A 15,000-nucleotide genomic window follows, 5' to 3' on the forward strand; every position below is an offset into this window, starting at 1 on the left:
CCGTGTATGACTGTGTGTGTGTATGTGACTACATGTATGTATGTATGTATGTGTGTGTGTGTATGTGTGTGTGTGTTTGACCGTGTGTATGACTGTGTGTGTGTGTATAGGGTCGGGGGTTGGCCTCTGGCAAACCTTTTGTCATTTTCTCATAAATGTCACGGTATTACTAGATACAAAGTAAAATGTAAAAAAGTTAAAACCTTGCCTTTATATTATCTCTTTGCTGACTTTTAACAAAGTTGTACATGAATGTACATGTGTATGTGTTATAATGGCTGTCACCTTTCAAATTCTCCCATTTTACTTACATAGCACATTTCAGATTTTGTATGTTATGATACAGAATGGTAGTATTGTCACGTACAGGTCGGTGACATGTTGTCCCCGTAATCGAATTCAATCTCAAAGCAGAAGTCATTCACCTGATGAGTACGAGTGAGTGCCAATAGTGTATACATTTGTATGTATTTAATCTAATGTCCATATCTGTCATTAAGACTAAGTAGAAAATGTGAAATTCCCTAAACTCTATATGTACTGCCCATTGTGTCAATGATTGCATGTTATTTGTCAAGGACACAGCCGTATTAGTCCACGGTTGTAGACAGCTGCTAGTTATATGCAAGGTCATAGACGCCAGGTCGTTCACCAATGTTGATGTATTTGTATGGTATCATAATCCCCCTATTAAGGTGAATGCATATAAATGGCCTACATATACTGTTGTGTGTTCTTGTGCTGTTGTATTTAGTGAATTGAGGCAGGTGTAGCTAATCATGCTCACTTCTTAAAACTGTTATGTGTGATTTGGAGGAAGAGGAATTAGAGGAGATACAGGTACTTGTAATATGGATTGGATGACTTGTAAAATGTACATGTGTTTAATAGTAAGTGATTCCATGTGATAAGCATGTAGCGACACTTTCTGTAAACTAATTTTCATTTGTATTTCCATGTTAAATTAGTGGCAATAACCAGGTAATCATTTATAAATAGAGTAGAATATCATGTACATTTGTATTGGCAAAATGTGGAGAATGTTGTCACATACAGGGACATCATTGGTACTTTTGTAAAATGGTGAATTTCTTTAATTTTTCTCCACTACTCTGATATCACATGTAGTGAATAATAGTGATATCACATTGTAGAGTAATATGCTTTTCGTATTGTTAAACCTTTTATGTACTTTGAGACGTGACCTATTTCATTAGTACTTTTGTTATTGCAGAAATCCAGTGCATAGAGCATAGATATGTGTTTATTTTCCTGTGATGTAAGTTAGTGTAACATTTGAAGTGTCTGTTTCATGCAAACATGCTGGATAGTGAGCGGTACACAGTGCAATAATTTATTACAGCAGTTTCAATGTCAATACATTGTTTATGTATGAGTTCAACTTTTCTGCCATATATTGTAAATAACATACCCAGGAGCTGTAAACTTGCTCAAGGATTTTATATCTCCAATGCACATGTAAGTAAGTGAAAGGGACTCATTTCTGAATTATAGCAAGAGAACAAACTGTGATATGTATTTACAATGTATTGCCTATCTTCTTATGAATGAATGCAGTTTGATGAAAGAAAACAGAGAAAAAATCCACTTGGTCTATTATGGCAGTTAATCTGAATTATATTTTAAGGATACAGAAATGGAGAGTTAGTGAACCAAGTTAGAAAAAGACACACAGTTTGACTTCATTAGCAAATTTTGTGTAAAGCTAAAGTCTTTTATATAGAAATTGAAAAATTCGAAATTCCAAAACAGTTTTGCCTTTTCAGTATACATGTATTTGGCAAGCCAAGTTTACTATATGGCCAGCTGAACTATTGTGATGACTTGGCAGTAAAACCTTCAGCTGTAGTGCATTCATGATAATGGCGCATGGTGTTATGGGGTGTTATTGTGTTACTCAGTGTTTTGTAACTTCATTGTGACTTCATTGTCCATTTATGCTAAATGAAAACCAGTGTGTTTATGAGATATCAGGCTGAGGTCATAAATAATGCTTAACTTCATGTTTGAACCTTTCCAAGTTACACTCATATGTAAATGTGTCAAGTGCTATTTTGAGAGGTAAGACTGAAGTTGTGGGTATGTACTGTCATCAAGACAGTGTCAATGATGTAGCACTGATTTGCATATGAATAGAAGAGCTGGTAATAGGGTGTGGATCCTGATAGATGTTAGCTACTTCCTGTTTCTTTGACCTTAAGTTACCTTTTATGTTGTGAATATGTACATGTAGCTCGGAATATCTTTGACATGACATGATCAGTGTCTGTGAAGTCTGTCGGTCTTCATTCATGTGTATTATTTAGTTTGATACAGTGTCTTCATCTATGAAGTGAGTTGAGTTCCTTGATGTCACATTTTGTTGTTCCAAGTTAGCATTTGATTACCAAGGTGAACAGCTGACTGTGACGGGCTGGAATGGTGATGTCATTCAACACATGGATGTGATGTGTAGGATGTTTTGATACTCACATAGTTTGAAATAATGGCTTGCTGTGTTTGTGTAATGGTTGCTTTTACCCTGATGAAAGTTGTATAAAAAAGGAGAGAGGTAAAGGCAGGAAGGGAAGGAAATAGGTGTGGGTGGGGAGGAGAGGAGGGAAAGGAAGGAGATAGGTGGGGGAGGAGGAGGCAGAGAGGGAACGGGAAATGATGGAGGAAGACTTTACAACACTTGATCATCAATTCAAGTCAATGGTGGCTGGGGAATGATCCAGCCAGTGTGAAAAGCCTTGAAATTTATTTAGTTATGATTTATCTACATACATGTATCATCTGTATACATTGTATGTAGTCGATCAGACCTGAGTATTGGCATTTTGAGTAATATATTTGTGTGTGTGCATACACGCCTGTGTGTATGTACGTATATCCATAATGTGTGTGTATGATATATGTGTGTGCGCGCGCGCGCGCGCGCGTGTGTGTGTGTGTGTGTGTGTGTGTGTGTGTGTGTGTGTGTGTGTGTGTGTGTGTGTGTGTGTGTGTGTGTGTGTGTGTGTGTGTGTGTGTGTGTGTGTGTGTGTGTGTGTGTGTGTGTGTGTGTGTGTGTGTGTGTGTACTAGTACATGTACTTGCATATGCTATTTATATACATTGTGTTATTATATGATTTGTATTTACAGGAATTCATTTGTGTGTCAGACTTTATATTTTGCTATGAATGAAATGTACTTTATGTATATTATTTTATTCAACTTCAGAATGTCTTTATTTCACTGAACAAAATTCCATGTAGTCGTTCTGTACACAATTACACTGTATTTTCTAAATGAATTACCATATTAGTAGCTTTACATTTGTATGTAAATCACCAAGACTTATTTCTGGATTTTCCTTCTATTTTTCAGGCGACCTACCATGACGTGAACTGTTCCACTAAACAACAATCCAGTGTCATGTACGAACCTAACTTTAATCCCTGAATAACATTGCGTTGCCATGACAATCAGATAATTGCATCCTCAAATTTGAGGAAAAGAATCAAAATCTACATGTAGGTGTCACATTTGTTGGCATTTGTATTTGTTACATGTGAACATGGCAAAAAAGAATGAGAAAGTGTTTACGATCAGCGTAGTGGGCCTATCTGGAACAGAAAAGGAGAAAGGTGCTATAGGTGTTGGCAAATCATGCCTATGTAATAGGTTCGTTAGACCGCATGAAGATGAATTCAGTAAAGAACACATTTCAGTGCTCAGTCAGAGTGACTTTGGTGGACGTGTTGTCAACAATGATCACTTCTTATACTGGGGAGAGGTCATCAAGAAATCTGATGATGAAGACATTGTGTTCCAGGTGATAGAGCAAACAGAGTTTATTGATGATACATCGTTCCAACCTCTGAGAGGCACTAACACCAATGCTTACTTCAAGAGAAGCACAGCCACCAAATTAACATCAGCTGAAAAACTCATGTATATCTGTAAATATCAATTAGGTAGGTCATTCAACTTCATTATTATACTAGTATTATCTTAAATGCCCAGTTTCAGTTAGGATTAACATTAAGGTGTAAAAAAACAGTAGTTTGGCAGAAGTAGTTGGTTCTGAGCCTATGTAATCCTTATGGTTCTTCTGATTGATGGTAGTCTAGAGTTCTAAACTGGTAAAGTATTACATATTAAAAACTTAAAAAATATAGTAGTCATGTCAGATATTGTTACATGGTGTAGTTTTAATTTCAATGAGCATTATTTGTAGTTTTTCTGTAATTAGACAATATCTTAATGCATGCTTTAAATTTCATATGACATTGACAATGACAATGTTATGTATGTATAGCATACATTCTTAACAATCCATACTGCAAATTTCATATACATACATACATACATACATACATACATACATACATACATACATACATACATACATACATACATACATACATACATACATACATACATACATACATACATACATACATACATACATACAGACACACATACACATGCATACACATACATACATACATACATACATACATACATACATACATACATACATACATACATACATACATACATACATACATACATACATACATACATACATACAGACAGACACACATACACACATACACACATACACACATTATATGTTAATAATAACATTTAGGATATACTACTAACAATCTGTACTGAAGGCAGTCAGTTTACATCTGGTCTTTTCTTTAACTACAATTTGATCACTTTGTCTTGCAGGACTTGAATCTGAATATGAGCAAAAACCACTTCCAGATGGTAAGATTAATGTTGATGGATTCCTATGTGTATTTGATGTAAGCAGTGTACCTAATCGTAGTCTGGAGCAACAAATCAAGTTCTTGGACCAGCTCTTTAGTCAGTTGACAAGAGCAAAGAAACCGATTGTGATAGCGCTTACCAAGTGTGATGAAAGTATGGACCATTACAAACGAGAAGCAGAGAAGTATGCACAGAGCAAGAAAGTACCACATGTGGAAACATCTGCTAATGAAAATGTGAATGTTGAGACAGCTTTTATGGTGTTAGCTCAGAACATTGACAAACGAGTCAAATCCAAGAATGTGTCCTACCAGGATGCTTCCAAACATCAGAAACAAATCATTGACAGTGTGTCAGACAGTTACACGGCGATGCTCAAATCCAATGTCACGAACTATCACACACTCTGGAAAACAACAAAAAACAAGTTCGAAAAAGAGAAAGATTTTCGGAGATATGTAGAAGTTTTAGGTGAGAAACGTGCAAGGTTAACGTTCCAGAGACATATCCGGAGATTACAAGATGAACATCTAACTAGGAAACTTTTACAGTATTTGAAAGCATTACCAAATGCATTAGGTGAAGTTCTCCCTGACATCAATGAAATTTCAGGAAAGTAAGTATGTCTTTACTTGATCGTGATTATTGAAATTGGCACATGACATACAACCACAGGTTTTGTTGGAAGGTTTATTTTGCAGTACACTGACAAGTAGTGAACCCTCTAATGACACCCAAATTTAGTTATTGTGAGTCAGAATGAGAAAAACTTAGTAAGAGATAGGGAACACCAAATGTTGATGCATCACATTGTTTGCGTCAGTGGCACATCAAATTGGCTAAGAAGGCACACTGCTGATTAAGAGTTTTGTTGGTAACATAGCTTCACTGGTGTTCAAACTTTCAAAGGTGTTCCAGGAGCTGGTACATAGTCATCATGTGGAGATGTTACTATCGAGTGTTGTTAAATTTTCACAACTTGATGCAAATGCTTAGAGTTCGTGTACAACCCACAAAAAAAAACTCTGATGCATTTGCTTGAATGAAGTGAGCTAAGGAAAGATTTAGATTCAGGTGACACTTTTATCAGTTTGTTTATATTTGTGGAAGTTGTAGAGTAACACTATCAGCCGTACCAGTCATTATAAACATGTAGCATTTCCCTTATATCAGTAAACAGTGTTATGGGCTTCTGCCTCACATGGTGTTCATGCTTTGATAAGTTATTGACACTAATTACATTATCTGTCTTTGCATGAAACATATCTCAATCCTGCTTACCACAAGCAAGCAAATGCACCATGCTTTTTCTTGGGTTACAGTCATCTCCATGCTAAATGATTCCATATTGTATGGCTACATAGTTTCCAGAGAGTGAATTGAGTGTCATAAATCTACAGGATGGGCTTCTTTTGTGACTAGCGATACTAAGACAGAACTTTATAATACTTGAGTGTCAGTGTGGTGTACTTGAGGTGTTTGTACAAGTGTTTGTGGCGTTCTCTGTGACTACACTTTCATAATTTAGCAAGTGAAGGTGCAGAAGACACCACAAGCACAAGTGCAAAAACTCCTGATACCCACACTGGCACTCAAATGTCATTTGGTTCCATTATTATTATTACGTACATTTATCTGAAATGGCAACTGATGTAAAAGTGACAGTATGACCATGTGATTTTGATTGTACACTCATTTGCATATTCATGTGAATACAGGGATGCAGCAAATATAGATAGATTTACAGCAATGTTTTCAGTATTGTACTGCATTGTATATATCAATAGTACACACACACACACACACACACACACACACACACACACACACACACACACACTGTTGCAGGTGATCACTGGTACATATGTAGTAATATATTGTACATTCTACATTTTCAGTAGAACGAGTGCTATAAGTTTATTGTTGTGTCTGTATTTACAGGGAATGGGCCGAGTGCCATGAGCTGATCAGACAGAGTCCGCACTTTGAGAAGTGGTTCATAGATTTACCAGATGGCATAAGCTGGAAAGAGAGTGAACACATCCACAGAGATGATGACAGTAGGATACCCTTTGATGTTTTAACACGGAACCTCACAGAAACTGAAGCATCTTTCCGAACTCATATCAATAAATTGCATGCTCAGCAAAGGAAAGCAAGGTGAGTGGGTTGTATGAGTAGTCTACTATGGACCATATATAGAAATGTACTTTTGTCAATGTCTGCTGGTAACTGCTATTACCAGGGTTCTCCCAAGCTTGAGCGTAGTCCTGGTTGCTAATTAATATTCATGCTAATTTACATAATTAAAATTCATCATGAATAAATTAATGGTACACTTAAAGTACATGGTGTATGATCAAAGTTGCTAACGAAAAAGTTAAAACCAACTTTTCTTTCTCTACAGATTTATAACTCTAATCTCAATCTTTGCACATCGATTTTTTTCAATCACAGTTTTTGATTAGTTTTCTCAGAAAAGCTAAAGTTGTTTCAATCAAACTAAATATCCAAAGACAACTGCAGTTTCAAAACTCTAAAAATGCACATCGCGTTTAGACGAAATCTCGTGATACATGAGACCGCGATAGTTTGTGACGTCACAACCCGCCATTTTGGAAATTACATGTTTTCATCGTCGTGCTATGCACGATGTCAAACTACTAACTAAAAGGGTTTTCAGAGTAAAATTGAACAGAAAAATAATGATCGGACACAACGTCAACACTTTATAAAAAGGTATATGAGGCTGTTATACTTTTTTGATGACGCTGAAGAATGCTAGTCGAAAGTCTGCAGCATCGTGTTTGCCCTGTAATTCACACATACTCACTATACATGCAGATATCAATGTATTGCGTCAGCTGTTGTCAGTTCACACTTTGGCTAATAGTCGAGTATTTGTCATTATTGTAATTAATGGTCGTCTACATTGTTCGTTTCTCAAAGACATTTTAATACTTCAGTATCTTTTAAATCAATGCGCCCATGTGGGCAGAAAATGAAAGTACAATTATTAAAGTGAGTGTGTGTGGGGTGTCGAATGGTAACCAATTGTGACACTTGAAGGTGGTGGTCGGCAACCTTTGAGTAGTGGTCGCCAAGACTGAGTCCCTGACGGTGTCGACCAGCGTGAGCAGATCCCTGTATTACTTTACATGTAAATTATGGGGATATATAGTTATATATAGAGGTATACCATGGTATTACAGTATTTGGGACTGCTCAGAGTAGCCATGAACATGAATGTAACATATAGAGGTATACCATGGTATTACATTATTTGGGACTGCTCAGAGTAGCCATGAACATGAATGTAACATATAGAGGTATACCATGGTATTACATTATTTGGGACTGCTCAGAATAGCCATGAACATGAGTGTAACATATAGAGGTATACCATGGCATTACAGTATTTGGGACTGCTCAGAGTAGCCATGAGTCAAAATGATAAAATCTTTGATTTCTTTTGAGTTACTTCATATGAAGAGGTGGGTAAGATGCCAAATCTTAGAGATCAAATGGGGTGGGAGTGGGGGGGGGGGGGGTATTCATGAGATGTACCTGTAGTCATGGACATTGAAATTTTGAAACTATTTTTATTTCAGATGACAAGATACTTGTCTTTAGCTTTAAGCATCCTGAGTGACAGGTTTCAATAAATTTGTCGCATTTTGTCCTGGGGTTGTTATGTTGCTGTAATACCCCCATGTTGACATGTTGTGACACAGGCTGGAATATGAAATACTTGATTTCTTATGAAAAAAGGTTATGTTTAACCTAACAGAATTATCATGCATGAATACAAATTATGACATAATATCTATCATTCCATTTCACTTTTTTACAGAATGAAGGTAGAATTCAAGAAACTACTGGAACAAACTGGAACAATAAAAGCAGGACAGCCTTATGACGAAGTAACCATCTTTCTCATGGAGTATGAATCATTCCGGGAATTGAATGACAAAGAAAAGAAAGAGATCTTTGATGCACATCAGAAAGAGCTTGCTGAGAGTGCCAAAGAAGAGTTCAGGGAACTCTTACTGGAACATTCAGAACTTTTTGCTAAACTTGATCCCAATAAGAAAATGCACAAAGAAGATTTGAAGAATATTCACGATTCGTTGAAGAGAGAAACTAGGTAAGATATAATTATGGTGATGTTACCTAGAGTAACAACGGAATGTCATTGACTCTTTGAAGAACAAATCTAGGTAAGATGTAACGTTGGTGATGTTACCCACAGTAACATTGAAATGTCACACTATACAAAGTGTGGATGCTATGATCTATCTATTCATGTGTATAGTTATTAGGACTCATATTAACTTTTACACTTGGTTGTCAGATTGTGCAAAGTGACCTTTTTCAGCTACAATTTTTAGCAGGCTAGGTGTCCTGGACTACTAGTCAGATTTGCTAAGTGAACGGTTTTAGCTACAATTTTTAGGAGGCTATGTGTCCTTGACTACAACTTAGCCATCTGAAGTGTTTCAGCTATGATCTTTAGCAGGTTATGTGTCCTGGACTACTAGTCAAATTTAGCCAAGTGAAATGTTCCATCTACAATTTTCTATTGATTTCCATTGGTCTAACGGTCTACCTTGGTATAAGTGTGGTAGTCTAGATATGATGTTTGATACAGTAGTCTATCTGTCCTGGACTACTGCTAGTCAGATTTAGCGAAGTGAAGTGTTTCAGCTACAATTCCCTTTTGACTGCTATTGGTATAACAGTCTTACTACATATATATCTTTGGTAATCTAGATACCATGTTTAGTAGTCTATGTGCCCTTGACTTCTGTCAATTACCATACTGTGGCTATAATAATGATACTAAGAATGTGTATTTTCCGTGTAACTTGTTGATAATGTATTTACTGTTATTCATAGGTATACTGCTGTGAGGGAAATTTGACTAAGAATGTCATTTCGTTGTAAGTTGTTACATGTAATAATCTTTATTCTTATTCATAGGTACGCTGCCTTAAATTACCTAGAAGATGATAGAAATGTCTTGGTACTTCGTCATATAGGGTTTATTCAAAGCCCAACCAGAGAGACGTGTCTTAGTGGCGAGAACTGTATAGATAATCTAGTGGAGAAATGCTTTGATAGTAACGCCCATCGGTAAGTCATGATATTATTCATAGTTTTAGTCAACTTGGAGGTATGGTAAGTCTGGCTAATGCTGTAGTCAATGTAGACTGATTGGTTTGTTGTTCCCTGCACTCCCACATTACTGTCCCTTGTCACTTGTCACTTGTAAGTGACAGCAGTGCTGAGTGCCTGCAATGTTGAATCTTCTGGACTATGACCAATGTCGAGTTGTGGTAGTGTTATGTTCAGGTAAGTTGTACTGAAATATTGTGCTATAATCTTGATGAGCCTTCGTAAACATAGATGGTATAACATACTTGAAGTAACTCAGATTTATTAGAACAGACTGGATTTTCACAACAGTGGTCTCATATAGAGTCAGACCATTCATACAGATAGAGAGCCAGCCAGACCATTCATACAGATAGAGAGCCAGTTAGGCCATTTATACAGATAGACAGCTAGCCAGGCCATTCATACAGATAGAGAGCTAGCTAGGCCATTCATACAGATAGACAGCTAGCCAGGCCATTTATACAGATAGAGAGCTAGCCAGGCCATTCATACAGATAGAGAGCTAGCTAGGCCATTCATACAGATAGAGAGCCAGTTAGGCCATTTATACAGATAGAGAGCTAGCTAGGCCATTTATACAGATAGAGAGCTAGCCAGGCCATTCATACAGATAGAGAGCTAGCCAGTCCATTCATACAGATAGAGAGCCAGTTAGGCCATTCATACAGATAGACAGCTAGCCAGGCCATTTATACAGATAGAGAGCTAGCCACGTCATTCATACAGATAGAGAGCTAGCTAGGCCATTCATACAGATAGACAGCTAGCCAGGCCATTCATACAGATAGAGAGCTAGCCAGGCCATTCATACAGATAGAGAGCTAGCTAGGCCATTCATACAGATAGAGAGCCAGTTAGGCCATTTATACAGATAGAGAGCTAGCTAGGCCATTCATACAGATAGAGAGCTAGCCAGGCCATTCATACAGATAGACAGCCAGCCAGGCCATTCATACAGATAGAGAGCCAGTTAGGCCATTTATACAGATAGAGAGCCAGTTAGGCCATTTATACAGATAGAGAGCTAGCTAGGCCATTCATACAGATAGAGAGAGCTAGCCAGGCCATTCATACAGATAGAGAGCCAGTTAGGTTATTTATACAGATAGAGAGCTAGCCACGTCATTTATACAGATAGACAGCTAGCTAGGCCATTCATACAGATAGAGAGAGCGAGCCAGGCCATTCATACAGATAGAGAGCCAGTTAGGTTATTTATACTGATAGAGAGCTAGCCACGTCATTCATACAGATAGAGAGCTAGCTAGGCCATTCATACAGATAGACAGCTAGCCAGGCCATTCATACAGATAGAGAGCTAGCCAGGCCATTCATACAGATAGAGAGCTAGCTAGGCCATTCATACAGATAGAGAGCCAGTTAGGCCATTTATACAGATAGAGAGCTAGCTAGGCCATTCATACAGATAGAGAGCTAGCCAGGCCATTCATACAGATAGAGAGCTAGCCAGGCCATTTATACAGATAGAGAGCTAGCCAGGCCATTCATACAGATAGACAGCTAGCCAGGCCATTCATACAGATAGAGAGCTAGCCAGGCCATTCATACAGATAGAGAGCCAGCTAGGCCATTCATACAGATAGAGAGCTAGCCAGGCCATTCATACAGATAGAGAGCTAGCCAGGCCATTCATACAGATAGAGAGCTAGCCAGGCCATTCATACAGATAGAGAGCCAGTTAGGCCATTCATACAGATAGAGAGCTAGCCAGGCCATTCATACAGATAGAGAGCTAGCCAGGCCATTCATACAGATAGAGAGCTAGCCAGGCCATTTATACAGATAGAGAGCCAGTTAGGCCATTCATACAGATAGAGAGCCAGTTAGGCCATTCATACAGATAGACAGCTAGCCAGGCCATTCATACAGATAGAGAGCTAGCCAGGCCATTCATACAGATAGAGAGCTAGCCAGACCATTCATACAGATAGACAGCTAGCCAGGCCATTCATACAGATAGAGAGCTAGCTAGGCCATTCATACAGATAGACAGCTAGCCAGGCCATTCATACAGATAGAGAGCTAGCCAGGCCATTCATACAGATAGACAGCTAGCCAGGCCATTCATACAGATAGAGAGCTAGCCAGGCCATTCATACAGATAGAGAGCCAGCTAGGCCATTCATACAGATAGAGAGCTAGCCAGGCCATTCATACAGATAGACAGCTAGCCAGGCCATTCATACAGATAGAGAGCTAGCCAGGCTATTCATACAGATAGACAGCTAGCCAGGCCATTCATACAGATAGACAGCTAGCCAGGCCATTCATACAGATAGACAGCTAGCCAGGCCATTCATACAGATAGAGAGCCAGCCAGACCATTCATACAGATAGAGAGCCAGTTAGGCCATTTATACAGATAGAGAGCTAGCTAGGCCATTCATACAGATAGAGAGCCAGTTAGGCCATTTATACAGATAGAGAGCTAGCCAGGCCATTCATACAGATAGAGAGCTAGCCAGGCCATTTATACAGATAGAGAGCCAGTTAGGCCATTTATACAGATAGAGAGCCAGTTAGGCCATTCATACAGATAGAGAGCTAGCTAGGCCATTCATACAGATAGAGAGCCAGCTAGGCCATTCATACAGATAGAGAGCTAGCTAGGCCATTCATACAGATAGAGAGCCAGTTAGGCCATTTATACAGATAGAGAGCCAGCTAGGCCATTCATACAGATAGAGAGCCAGTTAGGCCATTTATACAGATAGAGAGCCAGCTAGGCCATTCATACAGATAGACAGCTAGCCAGACCATTCATACAGATAGAGAGCTAGCCAGGCCATTCATACAGATAGAGAGCTAGCCAGGCCATTCATACAGATAGAGAGCTAGCCAGGCCATTCATACAGATAGAGAGCTAGCCAGGCCATTTATACAGATAGAGAGCTAGCCAGGCCATTCATACAGATAGACAGCTAGCCAGGCCATTCATACAGATAGACAGCTAGCCAGGCCATTCATACAGATAGACAGCTAGCCAGGCCATTCATACAGATAGAGAGCTAGCCAGGCCATTCATACAGATAGAGAGCTAGCCAGGCCATTCATACAGATAGAGAGCTAGCCAGGCCATTCATACAGATAGAGAGCTAGCTAGGCCATTCATACAGATAGAGAGCCAGTTAGGCCATTTATACAGATAGAGAGCTAGCTAGGCCATTCATACAGATAGAGAGCCAGCTAGGCCATTCATACAGATAGAGAGCCAGTTAGGTTATTTATACAGATAGAGAGCTAGCTAGGCCATTCATACAGATAGAGAGCCAGTTAGGCCATTTATACAGATAGAGAGCTAGCCAGGCCATTCATACAGATAGAGAGCTAGCCAGGCCATTTATACAGATAGAGAGCTAGCTAGGCCATTCATACAGATAGAGAGCTAGCTAGGCCATTCATACAGATAGAGAGCTAGCCAGGCCATTTATACAGATAGAGAGCTAGCTAGGCCATTCATACAGATAGACAGCTAGCCAGGCCATTCATACAGATAGACAGCTAGCCAGGTCATTCATACAGATAGAGAGCTAGCCAGGCCATTCATACAGATAGACAGCTAGCCAGGCCATTCATACAGATAGAGAGCTAGCCAGGCCATTTATACAGATAGAGAGCTAGCTAGGCCATTCATACAGATAGAGAGCTAGCCAGGCCATTCATACAGATAGAGAGCTAGCCAGGCCATTCATACAGATAGACAGCTAGCCAGGCCATTCATACAGAGAGCCAGACTATTCATACATATAGAGAGCCCATTCATACAGAGTGTTTTTGCTAGAGTTTGGGACACTGATAGAAAGGGGGAAATCTGGTAAATTTTTCAAATTTTTCCAAATCCTATTCCATGATTTTGATGGGGCAAGCCCAGGACAAAAAACCTAGGGAACATGGGCAGGCAGATCTTACCTATGCTGATATAGGGAAATAGCCATAGGAGGCCCAAGGGAGTTATTTTGATAGTTGCTTATGGTAAGTTTAAATTGATGTAGTTGGATGTTATCATGATGATGATGATAATGCTAGACTTACATCAGACATAGGCTTTGGGTACTGAGAAAAGCTCTTTGACCTCTGCTAATTTGCTACTGGTATTCAAATGACACTGTGCTGGGACAAACAAATCTTATGGTGAAGGGCTATGTGCAGATGGCATGAGGACAACAATATACAGCTTGCAGTACACAGAGGAAGGTTTCTCTGAAACATGCCAATAAAAAGAACCTACCTGGCAAATGAATCATTGTCACAAACAAACCTCACCAAAAAACAAAATAGATATAGACTAACAGAGAAAGTCAACATTAATGAACCGGGTTAAAAAGGGTGACATGCAGACATTAAATGATATACTAAGAAAACCTCAGCAAGAAAAAAATCCTGTACAGAAATTCAACTGTGATGAAAAACACAGAAAAGAAGAATAATTCAACATACAGAAATACAGCCGTGATAAATTGCCATGCAAGAGAACTATGGAATGTCTATCCTTGTTTGACTCTAGGCTTTTTCTTTTTCTTCCAATAACCTACTAAACTAACCATCAGGAGTGTTAGGTAAGGAAATTCTCCACTCTTCCTCCTACTTCTTTGTGTCATCACCATCATGCTGTTCTTGTTGTTCTCTTGCTTTTTTGCTTCTCTTTTGTTCTATCTATCTTTCTTTCTGTCGTTCTTTGAAGACTTGATTTACTGACATTGACGTATACGTTTGCTTGCTGAGTAAATGCTTGCTAGACGACATGGTGCCATGGTGTGTGTATAGAGAATGGATGGGTCCAAACACCAGTAGCCAATTCAGTAGTCTTACATTCTATGTAGATAGTTTTTATCGTCATTTTTACATTTTAGTTGTCCACTATATAAATCACTTTGTACTGCATATAACAACATCAATTTCATTGTAAATAGTAGCATGTTCATTTATTTAGAGCCCTTGAATATAAGTTTTATTCAAAAAGATTTTTTTTAAATTTAAATATTTTTTTTTTGTGTGTGTGTTCCTATATAAGACAAATGACAAGCAGACA

At 38.6% G+C, this 15,000-nt stretch overlaps 1 protein-coding gene across 3 annotated transcripts in view; it reads left to right on the plus strand.

Annotated features, from left to right (window-relative positions):
• Nucleotides 1-15,000, plus strand: part of LOC144433586 (rho GTPase-activating protein 5-like) — a 56,272-nt gene that overhangs the window by 10,591 nt on the left and 30,681 nt on the right. For all 3 annotated transcript variants that reach the window (XM_078121904.1, XM_078121906.1, XM_078121907.1), the window contains exons 2-6: nt 3,372-3,961; nt 4,728-5,385; nt 6,711-6,929; nt 8,623-8,916; nt 9,753-9,905. In XM_078121904.1, coding sequence (XP_077978030.1) covers nt 3,562-3,961; nt 4,728-5,385; nt 6,711-6,929; nt 8,623-8,916; nt 9,753-9,905 — 1,724 coding nt within the window. In that variant the 5' untranslated portion in view covers nt 3,372-3,561. The remainder of the gene's footprint in view (nt 1-3,371; nt 3,962-4,727; nt 5,386-6,710; nt 6,930-8,622; nt 8,917-9,752; nt 9,906-15,000) is intronic.

The sequence above is a fragment of the Glandiceps talaboti genome, chromosome 4 (genome assembly GCF_964340395.1).
Source record: "Glandiceps talaboti chromosome 4, keGlaTala1.1, whole genome shotgun sequence".
NCBI classification, from domain to species: domain Eukaryota; kingdom Metazoa; phylum Hemichordata; class Enteropneusta; family Spengelidae; genus Glandiceps; species Glandiceps talaboti.